A 16657-nucleotide genomic window follows, 5' to 3' on the forward strand; every position below is an offset into this window, starting at 1 on the left:
AGATGGTTGTGTTTTAACGTTCTTTCTTGACATATAAATTATACAAACAGCTGACCCTTTGACCATAAAGGTACACCTTATGGTGTAAAGTTACATAAGGTGTGTGTGTGTGTGTGTGTGTGTGTGTGTGTGTGAGTGAGACGGAGACAGACAGAAAGACAGTACCTGCGCTACAGAGTGTAGTGACACTGGTTGCAACGGAAAGGGAGTTTCCAACTTAGATATGGTTATGCTATAATCATATAGTGGAGCACAGACATTTTGTTGTGGTTTAAAACCGGACGTTTTAATTTCTTATTATGGCTGCAGATAAGGAATGTTGCACCACATCCACAGGACTTTAACTGGTTACACCACTGACATCACGGATGTTACTGGTCGCACCATTGACTTGAGTAATGCTGTTGCTGGGGTCATTTGCTCCGTGTTTGCTTGTAAACGCAATAGAAAGAGTAGCCCCTTATACGATAACTATATGCGCTATATGTCCAAACGTTTGTGGACACAGCTTCTTAAAAAGCCGTCACCAGAGAGGTGTATGGACCCCGGCATTGAGCCGCAGAGCAGTGGAACTGCGTTCTCTAGAGTGATGTAGCTCCGTGCAATACCTTCGGGATGAGGTGGAGTGGTGCTTGCCACCCAGAACTAATCATCCAGTATGATTTCACTAGTGCTGCTGAATGCAATCAAATCCTCACCGCAGTGTTCCAACATTCATTGTAAAGCCTTCACTGAAGACTAGAGAGAGTTACCACAGCAAAAGGAGACAAACTCCTTGTTAATGCTCTTGATTTTGGAAGAAACATTGGACGAGCAGGTGTCCACAAACTTTTGGCCATATAGTGTACCTTTACTGTAATGAGAGGGTGGGCTGAGTGTGGAGGGGCCTGTGTGCACGTTTGTTATGTTTTAACACAGGATGTGAAAGCTCAGCTCTGCTTGTCTTGGTGTTGCTTAGGGGCTTTTTTTTTTCACGGTTTAAGCGTAAAGCATAGGATAACCTTTAACTCTGTGTGTGTAGAAGTGTGGGAGTCTATTTAGGCACTTTTATATTTATCCTGTAATGAATTAGCTCACACACTGTCCATGAAACATTTCAAAAGAGTTCTGATACAAAATCACCATGTTTTGTTTTACTGTTACTTAAGCAGCCTTATAACCATATGGTGGACAGTAGCTAAGTAATGTAATTAGTTTCTGTACTTAAGTAGTTTTTTCATGTATCTGTGCTTTACTGAAGTATTTCCATTAAGTATTAGTCTAATATCCGACTTTTTCCTCCTACATTTTGAGAAATCTGTCGTTCCTTTTGTTTTCTGTGTGTATAAAAACGTAACATGTCCAAACGAAAGAAGCGCAAAGCCAGAGCACCAATCAGGGCCCAGCGGTCACTTTGTTTAGAGCTGGTTTTGACCTGTTGGTCATACCGACCCAGTGCAGCACACGGTTCAACGTCAGCGCAGCAGTGTAAAGTTTTGGGAGAGTCTGGAAACCGGAGGAGGAGAACATGCAAACTTCACATTAAGAGGACGGAGAATAAAGCCTTCTTACCAAAATCATGCCAAACATTAACGCCCACTGTTGACTATGTGGGAAGGAAAGTGAGGCTACCGAACAACTGATTAGAGCCAATACTGGGTCAGTAGAAATTTCTCTTCTTCACTTCTAAACCAATTAAATACAGCCAAAATAAAGACCAGAATAAAAATAAAGCCAGAAAAAGATTTTCCAGCAGAACCAAAAGGTACAACCAAACGTTCTGTTAGCTGCCTTACATCAGTTGCAAAGTCTATGGATGATCTTTAATTGAATTGCATTGAACAAAAGTGTAACCTCCTTCTTCCAAGACCTCATCAGATAGACTAACACCAAGATCCATCTGCCAGGCAGATTTAAAGGGAGCAGAGGGCGCTATGGAGTAGCTGGAGAATATAGTAACACATTGAGAGTCTAAGGCCCAGTCCCATTTCACCCCACTGAGCCCTTGACCCTCTGTTTTATTCGTTCATGTTCTGGGTGGTAGGGTGTCTCAATTCTTGTTGAGATAGAGGGGCAGGGTGAAGTGTTGGGGCTACATGACCCTCCAAACTGAGGTTTTTCAGAGACTCCAAACAGAGATATGAGGAAAAAAGAAAAACCCGGCAAGACGGCTGAACAAGCGACCAAAGAAGCCCACAGATGTGAGAATTTTCTCCATTAAAAATGTACGATAACCACTGTATTCTCTTTAGTTTAGTGTTGTTTCAGTGTATTTTGGTCATAACAAGCATACAAATCGCTAATATTATGCTAATGCCTCGGTCTCTAGCCAGCTAACTTTCCCGTTCCACCTTAAATAGTCCAGCAGTTCTGACGCCTGAAGCGCCAGAATGTAACTGCTGCTCCATTTAAGGTGGAACAGGAAAATTTGAACAAGAATCTGGTGAATGTCTGACTTCAGCTTCATATCACTGAAGAATAATTGGGTTGATAATAAATAATTGCCCCCCTCTTTGAAGGCATCTGATCCCTAAGTGTAACTAAAGCCCAGCAGTGAGGAGCTGAACTTTCCCCTCCTCTGCTGTCCCTGCAGACGGGCAGGGTCGCCCACAGAGCAGCGCTGGTAGCTGTTAATGAAGTGATGCTCTTTATTTGAAGCTCCCATTTCATAGGGCAAGACTTCAACCACTACCCCTTGTAATTCCAAGGGCTTAGGGTGACACTCAAAAACAAGGGGTAGGGGTAAAAGGAAGAAATGGGACTGGGCCCAAGTGTGAGAACAGTATGAAATCCAAATGTGATTATGAATAAAAGTGTATAATAGAAAGTTAAATGGGCACATTAGGTGTTCATTGCTGACGTAACTCTTCTTTTTGCCTTATTATACTAAACGTAGTTGTTAGATAAGAGTGTGCTGATTGAAAAGTAGCACTGAAAACCACTGAGAACATTTTAAAAGAATAAAACTTCTGACAACAGATATATTTTCCTCTTTACTGCCGGAACCTCCTGAAATTCCGCTTCGGCACTGCAGGCAATCAGGGATTGTTCTGTTTCGCTATCACTCAGCGAGAACAGGCCGACATGTATGATGGCGCGCAGCCAGCCTTCTGCAGGACGGTCCATCCCTGCTGCTTATTAAAGGGTGTGGTGGAACATGTGGCTTCTGTCACAAGCGGCTTTGCCAAAAACAAATCCCAAACTGTTCAGGAAGGAAGGCTGCTCGGGAGAGCCCATGTTTTGGGAGAGCTTGAGTGGGTGGTGTGTGTGTGGGTGTGTGTCAGTTTTGCCCCAGATTCAGTAAACTCACGCGAGGGTCCCCATCCTCCTAGACTCGCTGGCTGGCTGTCAGTTGAGCTAAGCACGCTGCCCATAGTTAATTCATACTGACCTGCATTCATTTTGTATTGTCAGACTTATGAATAGCTATTATGATTAGCCAAAATAAAATTCTCAGGCTATTTTCAAACTTTAAAATCCCCTAAAAAACAGGCTGGGTGAATTGCTGTCTTATAAGATTGTGTAAATGGTAGGGCTGTGGTAATAAGCAAGCTTGAAAACATGACAAATTGAGACAAATGATAAATACTGCAATTTTAATAGCCCAGGTGTGTAAACATATGAACATATTGTATATACATGCATATAGATCTTTGTGTGTGTATGTATATACGACATGGTGGTGGTGTGTTAGTGTGTGTTGCGCTGGTGCGAGTGGATCAGACAAAGCAGTGTTTTTAAACACTGTGTCCACTCACTGTCCACTCTACTAGTCACTCCTACCTTGTCGGTCCGCCTTGTAGATGTAAAGTCAGAGACGGCAGCTCATCTGTCGGTCGCCCTCTAGTCCTTCATCAGTGGTCACAGGACACTGTTTGGCTGGGTATTTTTGGTTGGTGGACTGTTCTCAGTCCAGCAGCGACACTGAGGTGTTTAAAATCTCCAGCAGCGCTGCTGAATCTGATCCACTCAGACCAGCGCAACACACACTAACACCCCGCCACCATGTCAGTGTTACTGCAGTGCTGAGAATGATCCACCACCCAAACAGTACCTGCTCTGTGAGGGTCCGTGGGGGTCCTGACCACTGAAGAACAGGGTAACAGAGTATCAGAGAAACAGATGGACTACAGTCTGTAACTGTGTCACGAAGTGCATGTTGTTGACTTTGCCTTTAACTTGTTTCTTTGGGAATTTCTGTAAGGTTTAAATTATTCAGTCCACGTTTCCATAGGCTTACTGCCTTAGCAGTTACAGCAGCACGCCAGAGCACATTAGCACATGGCACTGGGAGATTCCTCCTCCATTATTCAATCAAAACCCCGTTTCTAGCCTCAGACTAAAGCATCGTACACCCGGGCAGCCTTTACCGAGCAGATTTGGCTTCATGTGCCCCCTGACCTTCCTGTGAATCTTTCGCTGCGGTGATTAAGAATAAATTGCTGTGTTGTGCATAGAAGGAGGGGTTGAATACCGTAAAGCTCATTAATAAGTAACACCTCTTATTTGATCAGTCATGCAGAAACACGACATGCAAATTTCATTTTTGTATCTTCGTGCTGATGAAATATTAAACAGGTGTGTGTGTGGTTTTTGTTTTGAGCCCATTCATGAAAAGACCATGCTGAACTTGACGTCAGGTTGCCAGTTCTTCTGGTTTGTGTGCTGTTAATTCCTGATAATGTATATGTCTGAAAATATCCAGATTAGGGGTGTATGATAGGGAAAACCATCACGGTTCTTCAAGACGTTTCTATGATACACGATATGCATCACCTACGTTGAGCTTGAACTGTTTTTGATATTGATTGTTGGTGCAGAAAAGTGATTTATGAGAAACTCGGTTCTTTAGCTTCATATACCGGACCTGAAGTAGGAAACCTGGGTGTTATTTTAGACTCTGAGCTCTGTTTTATCTGCATGTAAACACGGTCACTAAAGTAGCTTTATATTATGTGAGAAATATCGCTGAAGTTCAGCCTTTTCTTGGCGGGACACAGAGAAACTTGTTCAGGCATTTGTTACAATCAGAGTTGATCACTGTAATGGTCTTCTTACTGGACTTCCTAATAAAAGTCTTTTACAACTGGGAATAGGACAGGGCAGCAGTAATGTGGTCACTGTACTGGAATGTAGTGGTGAAGAGGTTCTCTTTTTAAGGAGTGGTCTACATCCCAACCCTCACCTATGGTTATGAGCTGTGGGTAATGACCGAAAGATTGAGAAAGAATGAGCAGCCAGCTGGTTCAGATGGCCCCTTGATGCCTCCAGGTGGGGGTGTACCAGGCATGGCCTACTGGGACAAGACCACAGGGACGTCTTAGGACCTGCTGGAGAGAGTATATCTCCGAGATGGCCTGGGAGCAGCTTGGGGTCCACAGGAATGAGCTGGAATAAGTTGCGGGGGGACAGGATCATCTGGCATCCTTTACAACTCGTACAAAATGCGGCAGCTCGCATCCTAATGAAAACAAAACAGAGAGATCCCATCACTCCCATTTTAAAAGAGCTGCACTGGCTTTTTAAGGTTCTGCTACTAGTTTTAAAGCTCTAAATAACCTGTTTATGTTCCAGCTCATGATCTAAGATCTGCAGATAGTGGCCTTCTACAAATGCCCTCTGTAATATACAGAAAACAGGGCGAGACTCTTTCATTTATTCCGCTTCTAAACTGTGGAGCTCAGTTCACCTTTTATTAGGCAGTCAAGTTCAGTGCTCACTTTTAACAAACATCTGAAAATGAATCTCTTTAACTCAGATATAATTAAAACTCTACATCTCGTGGTGCTTATCTTCTAATTCGATACACGATATCTACAATAACAAAATGATCCAAGTGCAGTAAATGCTAGAGAACACATAACCTAAAACCAGCATGCCAAAATGTTTCTCAAACATGCTACAATATGTACATTATTCAGATTGAGCTGCTATATTGAGTTTCCAGTTTTACCAAAAATACTAAAGTACAGAAACTAATTACATTTACTCAGTTACTCAGTTACTCAGTTACTGTCCACCCCTGTTAATGCTCTTGTGGCCGAATGCAGTTGAATCCTCCCATCCTGTGTTAAAAGCCTCCCCAGAAGAGTAGAGGCTGGTACTGCGGCAAAGGAGGACAAACTATTAATCCCTATTAATTCTCTTGAATGCACAAGAAATGTGCAGGTGTTCTCCTGGGCAAGGAATGTAGATTACAAGACACACTGACCAACATTCAGTCTCTCTCTCTCTCTCTAAACAGGTCACTATCTTCATCTATACAGATCTGATGTTGGTGACGAGGGAGGATGAGCCAGGCCGCTGCAACGTGTTGCAGAATCCTCTCTTCCTCAAACAGCTCCGGCTGCAGGACGGTGAGTGACACTCAGCACACACATCCACGTTAACCCCTTTTACCATTAGGCATTCAACCATTTTGATTGCCCATTAAACTGAAGCCCTCCCTTGCTGCTCGTTCAATGCTTGAGATTCAGGATTTCTATATCTTATGCAGCAACACACTTTGGGTTGTTTGTTCCTCCCCCTCTGAGGTTTGTTTGTTATCGGTCACAATCTCAAAGCTGTTACAACAATGAAGCGTAACATGCTGTTCAGCAATAGCGAGGTAGATCTAGTCAGCGTGCTGCCTGTAAAAGACAACCGGTGCACATTTTGAGACTGAATTTCAATGACATGCCTATTCTGCTGGTACGTATGTGTGTTATAACATTCCCTGTAGTTTCATTTTGATGCAGATCTCATTGATGCAGTTGAACATCTGTTTAAGCTGCTGTCAGACTGAACACAGAGAAACTAACCACTCTGCTCTAAAATACATTATTGTTGTGTGGGAATTTGACCTCCTTAGCACTGATCTCAGATCTCAGAGGGCACAGATCTGATGGAGATTTTGAATAAATACTCCCTTAATGAGTAATCAAATTGATTAGATATTGTCATCAGTGACCAAGTAGGTAGTACTGGCTAACAGAATATTCATTTCGCTCACAAAGAGTCGGCCTTAGTCTGTCTGCATAGGAGGTTCTAGACACTAGAAAGCTGCTGGGTTCACAGAGATTCTTGTGTGCCTACTGACCCAGAGAAGAGAGGGGCAAGATGACCTTGAAAGGCGAAATCAGACTAGTAAGAAACGGTTGAAACCAGTTTTAGGAGTGAGCTCAACATGCATTGATGGATGAAGAGATGCACCTATTAGAGAACGAGCTAATCAAAATTTGAGGGAGAGCAGGGAGGCGGGACAGCAGAGAGGCGGACCCAAGTGCAAAGATGAAAACCCTTGAGAAAGGGTGCTGAATAAACTTATTGAGGCAATGGAGAGTGAATCTGGCACGTCAGGGTTGAGGTGACAAAGAGCCAGGCTTCAACCGCGGACGTACTGATCAGCAGCGCGTGGGGTTAGCACTGCGCCTCCGGGACACACAGGCGACAATGGGTAAAATAACTCAAGGAACGGGAAATAAAAAGGTGGGAAAAGGGCGAACAAAGGAAACGCCGAAAGCAGCTCAAACAAAGGCTGAACTTGAACCATGAAATAAAAGATAATGAGAAAACAAAAGACACTGTGATTATGAGAGGAAGGCAGACTTTATGTTTCACTTGCTTGCTCTTAGTGGAGCAAACACCTTTTGTATGGCTTGGAGCAGTTTGTGGCTGCTGTTTGTCTGTCTCTTTTGTTTTTCCAGCCCTCTTTTCTTTTCTTTTCTTTTCATTTTTTCTTTTCTTTTTGTTCAATTACCCACCTGGGCTGCGTACCGTACCAGTTACCCCTCTACAAAGGTGTGACAAAGGGCTACTGTTTGCCGCAGCCTTAAGTAGAGGAGACCACAGGTATGTCAGGTTGGGCCTAATCAGCCTGAGGGCTTCTGGGAATTGGAGTTCCCTGGCATCGCCCTATGCTGGTGGCCCAGGCTGGACCCTTACAATATCAAATTACCCCAGATAAATGGCATATAAACTGTTGTTTAGAAGACTGTATTTGCCCAGTGGGGTCTCTCGAGACCCTGTGCCGCCTGATGTTGAAATATAAAAGAAGCCTTTTTCCTTCTTCCACAAGCTCAGCATCTGAAGACCCTTTCCTTTTTGACATCCTTTGAGAACTTAGAACTTAGTTTAGAACAGTTATGAGTAAAAGTGTTTAGCTAGTAATAAAAGTTTTCTTTTTTATTCATAATATTATGTTGGAGGCCTGGGGTTGAATGGGATGGACAGAGCCAAACGAAGCCTGTTGATGCCCACATGCAAGGTCATCTAAGGTTCAAATGTTTTCTACATGTTTGATGCTCTACAGGCAGATCTCGGCCTGTAGGAGCTCAGGGGACATATCTGTGTGTGCTAAATGTAGTAACATCTGAGTATGAGAAGAAGCATTACCTACCAAAACCTTTGCCATAAAAGCAGATTTCAACCCATTTTGGCCTTCTAGATTTGTAGTTAAGGGCAGTAAAACTAGCCATGAAAGGGTAGTCTCTGTTGTTCACCCACCAGTTTTTCATGTCTAAAAAGAAAGATGCTCACATGGAAGAAATGATGTTTAAAACCCATAAAGCAGTGAATAAGAGCCAGTGAATATGTGGATATTTAGACTGAATGAGGGCCAGGCCCCAGTGCTGTGTCACCTTTGTTCCTAGTTGAATAAATAGCCTGCTGGGCTGGGGCGCTACTCTGAGAGTGTCTTGGCTCTAGGCATTACTAATGCATCCACTGAAGTAAATTTGTCTTGCTGCAAAAGACAGAAAAAGGAAGTATAGAAAACCACCACTGAATGACAGTGGGCTGTGGTTAGCTGTTTGCACTCAAACTAAATTCAGATACGATCGGTGAGAAGGCTTGAAATATTCTAAATATGGTCATGCAGTGGATGCGCATATTGATGTCCTGTGTGCATTTGCATTCAGTCGTGTTTTTAGAAAAGGTGACTTCTGGTATGCCCACCCTGCGGAAAGAGAGATGTCAAGATAAACAAATAAGCGGTTCAGAAGTTGAGAATGTTCTTCAGTGCTCTTCGGGTGTTTCGATCTGATCAGATTCAAGTCCTTCTAGAATATTGGCTGATACCCATCTGGTGCAACATTTGAATTTTCATCAATTATCCAGCATAGTTTAGATATGATATGGCAAAACCTTGTATTTCCATTTTTGTCATTTTTTCAGTTTTTGACATAATCTGAAAATGCCTGTTCCTCTTTACATTGTGTGGAAATTTTATAAAGAATGGACCAAAAAACACGGCCCAAAATGACTTGGAAAAAGTTCTGGTTCCATTGACTTCCATTAAAAGTAAAGCATGTTTTTTCCTTCTCCTGTAAAGTTCCCGTTTTGGAGATACGAGGTTTTCACCCGACAACAGTGGTATGCTGGGTACGGCTGGGCGATTCATCGAATTTTAGTTTCAGTTCTGATTTTGGCTGTGAATGATTATGAAAACAAGATAAAGATGAAATGATTATTAAATCATTATTAAATGATTCAATTTTTTTTTTTACGCTGATGCGCTGACGTTGAACCGCGTGCTGCACTGGGTCGGTATGACCAACAGGTCAAAACCAGCTCTGAACAAAGTGACCGCTGGGCCCTGATTGGTGCTCTGGCTTTGCGCTTCTTTCGTTTTGACATGTTACGTTTTTATACACACAGAAACCAAAAGGAACGACAGATTTCTCAGAATGTAGGAGGAAAAAGTCGGATATTAGACTCTGAAATGTAGTGGAGTGAAAGGAAAAAGTCGCCCAGAATGGAGAAACTTCAGTACAGATACTTAAAGTTAACTTAAGTACAGAAACCAATTACATTTACTTCGTTACTGCCCACCACTGCAACATACACACATGTTTTTAATCAGAATGGTAAAAATCATCTTCCATGTCATTTTGACTCAGAATTCAGTCGAAGTAAATAAATAAATAATGTAAATAAATCAGATTTGAGTTTGCCTGTGTTATAACACTCTCAGTAAACAGTTGTGATTTGATTTTCACGGTCCATTTAGGCTTCGACATGCAGCAGATTAGTTGCTTCAGGTCATTTCTCCTTTTCCTCGCTCTGCTTGTTGTAATTACGCATCAGTCTTGTTGTTTGCGCTTCTTGAAGGCGGCTGTGTCAGACACCGTGCATGATCCATTGTCCTGTAGCGGCTCATTTCACTGCGTTTGATGGGAGAGCATATTGTGGCTGTCAGAGAGACAGAGGAGCTGCAGAATTCCCCTGTGGAAAACCTGACTGTGCAGTTATCTTTGCAGATAAGTCTGGAGATACTGTCTCAGCATCAGCCTGTGACACTGACATTGTTCATAACCCGCTGTTCATCAGTAATGTCACGCTGCCTGGTGTCGTTCCCACGGCTGTGTCCATCAGGAGGTCATACCAGTGGCAGGAAGTTACTGTTCATACAGCCACTTTGGAGCCCCCTCAGCTGATGGTCAGCATGCCAGTGGCTCTTTCCTGAGAACAGAACCGCAACAATGAAAGGTGAGGTCCTGCTGGATTGGCCTGGACCCTCACTGACCGTCTTCATGCGTCTCCCTATGTTCCTTTTTTGAGTTAGCTGTGTAGTCTGCTAAAGATTAAGTGACCCTTGTTAGTCCCACAATGGAGAAATTTCACCTCCACATTTAACTCATCCATGCAGTGAAACACCACATACACACTAGTGAAGACACACACTAGGGGGCAGTGACCACACTTGCCCAGAGCAGTGGGCAGCCCTATCCACGGTGCCTGGGGAGCAGTTGGGGGTTAGGTAGCTTGCTCAAAGGCACCTCAGTCACAGACTGTCAGCTCAGGGGACCAAACCAGTTGCAAGGGTAGTTCCCTAACCTCCAGCTCACGACTGCCCCCAAGTGTCACTAATGACTAGTGCCTAATGGCATTTTTATTATCTGTAATATTCTTTAATGAAAGGGCCTTAGTTAAAGGTCCTATTTTCAGTGGTGGACAGTAACTGAGTAACTGAGTAAATGTAATTAGTTTCTGTACTTTAGTATTTTTGGTGTATCTGTACTGAAGTTTTTCCGCTCTGGGCGACTTTTTCCTTTCACTCCACTACATTTCAGAGTCTAATATCCGACTTTTTCCGTCTACATTTTGAGAAATCTGTCGTTCCTTTTGGTTTCTGTGTGTATAAAAACGTAACATGTCAAAACGAAAGAAACGCAAAGCCAGAGCACCAATCAGGGCCCAGCGGTCACTTTGTTTAGAGCTGGTTTTGACCTGTTGGTCATACCGACCCAGTGCAGCACGCGGTTCAACGTCAGCGCAGCAGCGTAAAACTTTGGGAGAGTCTGTTCAACATAAATGATGAACTAACCTAACTTTGTGTAAATAGAGCACAATATAGAAATATGTCCACATATGCAGTCGAGACTGACGCGGCTTTTTTCTGAATTTCTACAAACACCATTTCATTTTATAGTAAATGAGTTTGGGCTGGTTTATGTTTATGAACAGACGCCTACAGATGCAATCTTTAGAAAAAACTTTACTATATTACTGGCGTAATATTTTACTTTGGGCATCTCTGCTTTAACTCAAGTGCATGGTTTGCGTACTTGGTGTTCTTTCTCATTTGGGAAACTGAACCCTAGTTGGTTCACATGGAAGACAGCAGTGTCCACCACTACGCTATCCAACAGCGCCACGTTTGGTACAGAGTAGATGTAGAGCAATATGCTACAAATGGCCAAGCATTACAGTGATTTTAATCATCAGAAATTAAATGTGTTATTTCGTGATAACGCGCTCCTCTCTTGTTCTGTTGCTTTATTCTCTCATTACAAACCACCACAGCACTGCTAAATGAACTTGTAGTTGTGATGTCATCAGAGTACTATCAATATCTAGTATTTTACAATGGTTTGAAATGCAGCCCGGCCAATCAGATTATAGGACTTAAAATATGTGTTTTATTAATCGATTTCATTTTGTTGTCAAATGATATCAAAATGTAACTTTGATGTAGATTTCTAAGTATAACAGCCAGTCAGCTGGACTCACTCTCACACCCACACACACACACACACACACACACACACACACATTCTCTTGGTTTTCTCTGGTTTTGGACCAGGAGGTGAGGCAAACGTCAGAGGCAGTGGTTGTAAATAGCAACGTGTGTTAGGGTCCTTTCAGCAGGAGGTCCCTTGGGCACACTGACTCACTCCAGCTCTGTGTGGACCACACACACACACACACACACACACACACACACACACACACTGCAAACTGTGCTGTGCAAAAGTATTTTTACAACATAAAGTAAAGTATAATTCATTTATTTAATTTTCAGTGTCAGGAATCATGTTTAACAGAAAATTACACAGTAACCTCAACAGTTTAAGTACAGTAGCATTTTTAAAAAAATATTTTTATATTTTTTTTATATTTTATGTGTCCACACTTTACCCTCATTACAGCTTCCATTCTTTTCACTCACTTTCAGCTTTTTTAATAAATCTGTACTGATATTTTTCACACCTTCAAAGTTCAGTCCTAGAAGTTGGTTGCACTTTCCGCTTCTCGCCATCTAAGAAATCCCAAACCGTCTTCATCGATGCTGATGTCTGGGCTCTGGACAGTAGTTTCTTAGTTTGATGTGTCTGCCTGCTTCTTGACAGCGACTCATCCTTTCAGACCCATAGCGTCTTCTCAGCAGTGACGTCTCTGGCACAGAAAGCTTGGATTGGCACGATAAACTGTAGGGGCAGCGGCGACTCGTCAATGTGGCTATGCCCAAACCTGATCTACACACAAACACACTCAATGAAATCACAACTCTCAGATTAAAGTAACGGTGCAGGAGTCGGTGGAAGTGGTGAAACGACATTAGATCTCACAAAACGTGGTTCTACAGCATCGCATTACAAATCCAAAGTTAAATATCAGTAACGATCACTGTGGTCTGCAAATCCACACCCAACATATCAGAGCAGGGAAACATGCTTTCCAGGCTTTAGGAATAACACGCCCTGTAATAAAGCAGAATGACTGACCAGTGATGGTCACTTCTCTTTCATCTGGGCAAACTGTCATCTGTCCACTGCCTCCTCTACTTTCACCCCAACCATCTCCATGTCCACCTTCACTACATCCATAAACCTTCTCTGAGGTCTACCTCTTCTCCTTCTACCCGGCAGCTCCATCTCCAACATTCTTTGCCCAATATATCCACTATTCCTCCTCAACACATGTCCAAACCATCTCAACCTGGCCTCTCTGGCTTTATCTCCAAACTGCTCCACCTTCACCGTCCCTCTGATCTGCTCATTTCTAATCTTGTCCATCCTTGTGACTCCCAAATGTTTAATCTCTCATTTTCTGCTATTATGAGCGGCTACCACAACTGATGAGGAACAATAGCGAGCAGCACAGCAATGTCCATACCATAAACGACACTAATATAAATGTATTCTTTTATCAAAGGTCAACATGGTCAACATGATTGTGCCCCACAGCTGCTTATTGAAAGCGTGTTGAGTATTTTGAACTGCTCACTTGGTTAGACGAGCGCTGACGGGTAGTGTGTGTGTGTGTGTGTGTGTGTGTGTGTGTTAGTTGTTATACTGAATTATTGATTGTTGTGTACTGCTCCACAGCGACATCTGCCCCTAATGTAGAGATGCCACTGGACAGATACACTTGTAGATTTTTCTTTAGCTTTAATTTCTCCTCTCTCTCAAAGACGAAAGCTTTAAGTGCTGTTTTTTAGTGCTTATTGGCCGTTTTGAGTGGAAATTATATAAACGATGGGTAGTCTCTGACTTTTGCGTAGTACTGTAGCTCCTGTCCACATCCACAAATAGCATCCAACAGCACCCCTGCAGCAGTGACCACATCTGATCTCACTCTGTTTGACATTCCGCTCAATGCATTGTTTTTTCCATACAGTTACTAAGAGGTCACTCATGGAGTTATTTCTGTACTTATAGATAATAACTATTTACTCAGTGATGTGTGCTTAAGTTAACTTTTTTTGGGCGGGGGGTGGGGTGGGGGGGGTACTTTAATTTGGGGAGTTGAATTTATTTTTGGGGGGTTTAAATGATTTTGTTTTGTTGCTGACAGATGCTAAGAAAACGACTGGCTCACAGAAGCCTTGGAAATGAAGCCGGCTGCATTGACCCCACTGTATTTTTGATAAAAAAAAATGTATTCATCATATAATTAATAAGTAAGTCAATCTCTTTTCATTGCACTGTGAAGTCCTGAAGCACGAACCAATCATTTAGCCATGAGTAGGACGACCTAATTTAACTGAAAAGTGACAAGTGCCATCGCCTTGAAAACTACAGGCCAGTGATTATATATATATATGTATATATATATATATATATATATATATATATATATATATACTGCATATATTACGTTTCAAGATTATTTTACAGTTTCCAGCCAACACACCACAACATGTTTAAGATCTCATTTTACTAAATATGTTTGTTACAGTTTAGCCCTTTACTGTACTCTTGTTTCAGCGCAAATGTATTTCATAATGTCGTAACTTGCATCATGATTCAGCGCCATATACTGTTTACTGAAGTAGCCGAGTAGGAATATCAACATCTTATACAGTAGGAACTGAATATCAGATCAAATAAAGTCCAGTTCAGTCAGATTTCACCAACATTTACTGTCAGTTTTCTCTTTTTAGAGCACGACATGTGGAATAACTTCCCTCTGACTCACTTTCTTCTCTGACTGCTGTTTCTCTACTGTGTGTGCGTCATTCACTCGAGTCTCAATTCTCATTGTAATGCACAGATCTGATTGGCTGAGTAGCATCACATGCGATATGTACAATGCATGCGATTGGTCTGTGAGTCTCCGGCTGCTAAAACCGTACTGTAAAGGCAAGAAAAGCTCCGCCGATTAAAACAGCACCACACCGTCGAAATTAAGTAATTCTATATAGTTTATTGGTTACAGGACAGCGTCTGGGTCCGGCCTCGGACCGCGGTCCACCTATTAGTGACCTCTGCTTTAGCATGTTCTATGGGAAGATCCTCCTTTCTGTGGGAATGCCTTCACTCTTAAATATTAGATTCCATATCCTACAGTTTGTTATTTGTTCTTCCATGAAGACCATTTAAATATGGCTTTATGAATAAAAAACATTCATAATTCATTTGTTATTCATAACTTCCTGCAGAATTCAGCTCTAGTCCAACACGCCTGATTCAGCTAATTAAGTCGATGGATGATCTGCTCAGTCAGAGTTGAAAGTGAGCTATTCAGCATGATATTCAGCATTTTTTAAACGTATTTAAGACTGGTATGTGTAAATGACCCCCTGCTCTGATTGGCTGTCCTGTAAAGCCCCTTATAACATCAGTGTGAACGAGCAGAGCTGAACTGCTGTCACCCGAGTAGGAGGATGCTCTGAACGTGAAAACGAGTTGTTTCAGCAGCTTTTGTTTGTTTTATCTTGCTGTGCTCAGTAAATGCAGTGCTTCAATTAAATAATTGGTGACAAGGTTAAGACTTGGCTAAGAAATCGGATAAAGAGGCTGGATTTTAGCTCAGTAATCCGATTTCTCCGTGCAGGTGAGCTCTTACTCTGATTTCTTTCAGATTTCTCAGTCTGTGAGTTCATTGGCTGGTTGCAGAACAGAAACGTGATCAGACAATCAGATTTTCTGCAGTAACCGGATTACTAAGTGCATGTAAACGCACTCAGTGTGGTGGCAGAGCATGCACTGATGTCATCAATAGGCTGGCAGTGGATGTCAGGCAGAGAGTGCACGTCTGCTACCAGACCCCAGTTAACTGGACTTTCAAGGCAACCAGATTAATCTCTTATTTAACTTAAAATCACTTTTATCATCAGGGTCGACACCACTGACTTATTCTGTTTGAAAAATGACACAAAAATGGCAAAAACTTTTATGGACTGGGGAAAGGATGGAATATTTTTTGACTCTTTAAAAGTGTTTACATATAATAAATCAAAAAATGTTACTTCATGTAAGAGAGGAAACGTTTTTTTCCATCAAATGAGCCTTTTAAAATGCAAATCTGGTGATACACTCGGCTGTTGGCTGGTTAAAAGCATACTGGATGCCTCTTTTATATGATCTGTGCTTGTACTCAGCTGCATTGTGATTTCTGTTGGCTATTGAGATGCAACAGTGACCTCTACTGTTCAAAGGAAAGAACTCAATCACTAAATCCTTAAATTGCCTCCAAATAAGTCTGCTGGGAGCACATCGCTAATCACTGCTTTGGTTTGCAGTTGATGAATTATGCTGTGTGGACTGCTGAGCGTTTCACATGTGGCCTGTGGGACTGACAAACAACCTGCGTTCTTAGACCATTTTTAAATGTTACGTTTAAATATTAATCAGTGCTTTAAAGTGAAATCGTCTGACTGTGTTTAGGCACCGCTGGAATCAGTGGTGTGAACAGTTCCCTTGATTTACAGAGCAGTTTTCTGTTATACTGACACCGTTACAGCCTCAGTGGCAGTAGAGTGCGGCGCTTTTGTGTACGAGGTGCTTTGTTTGGCCTCCACACGTCTGACTTTCTTTCTTCTTTCTGCAGTCAGTTCTTTGAGTTGTGAGTTAGAAGTCAGAGCCTTGGTCAGTCGTAAAGGGCAATGGATTAGCACGGGGTCAATGCTGTTGATCCCTGTCTGGATGTCAGAGAGTAAGTTAATGCAGTTCAGTAAGTAAAGGCTCTCAGC

The 16657-nt window shown here is 42.3% G+C and overlaps 1 protein-coding gene across 4 annotated transcripts in view; it reads left to right on the forward strand.

The window, feature by feature from the left end:
• The window catches only part of rgs3a (regulator of G protein signaling 3a), a 318323-nt gene that overhangs the window by 121296 nt on the left and 180370 nt on the right, over positions 1 to 16657 (forward strand). For all 4 annotated transcript variants that reach the window (XM_017720342.2, XM_017720344.2, XM_017720343.2 and 1 more), the window contains one exon: positions 6224 to 6335. In XM_017720342.2, the coding sequence (XP_017575831.2) occupies positions 6224 to 6335 (112 nt within the window). The remainder of the gene's footprint in view (positions 1 to 6223; positions 6336 to 16657) is intronic.

The sequence above is a fragment of the Pygocentrus nattereri genome, chromosome 23, assembly GCF_015220715.1.
Source record: "Pygocentrus nattereri isolate fPygNat1 chromosome 23, fPygNat1.pri, whole genome shotgun sequence".
Classification (NCBI taxonomy): Eukaryota; Metazoa; Chordata; class Actinopteri; order Characiformes; family Serrasalmidae; genus Pygocentrus; species Pygocentrus nattereri.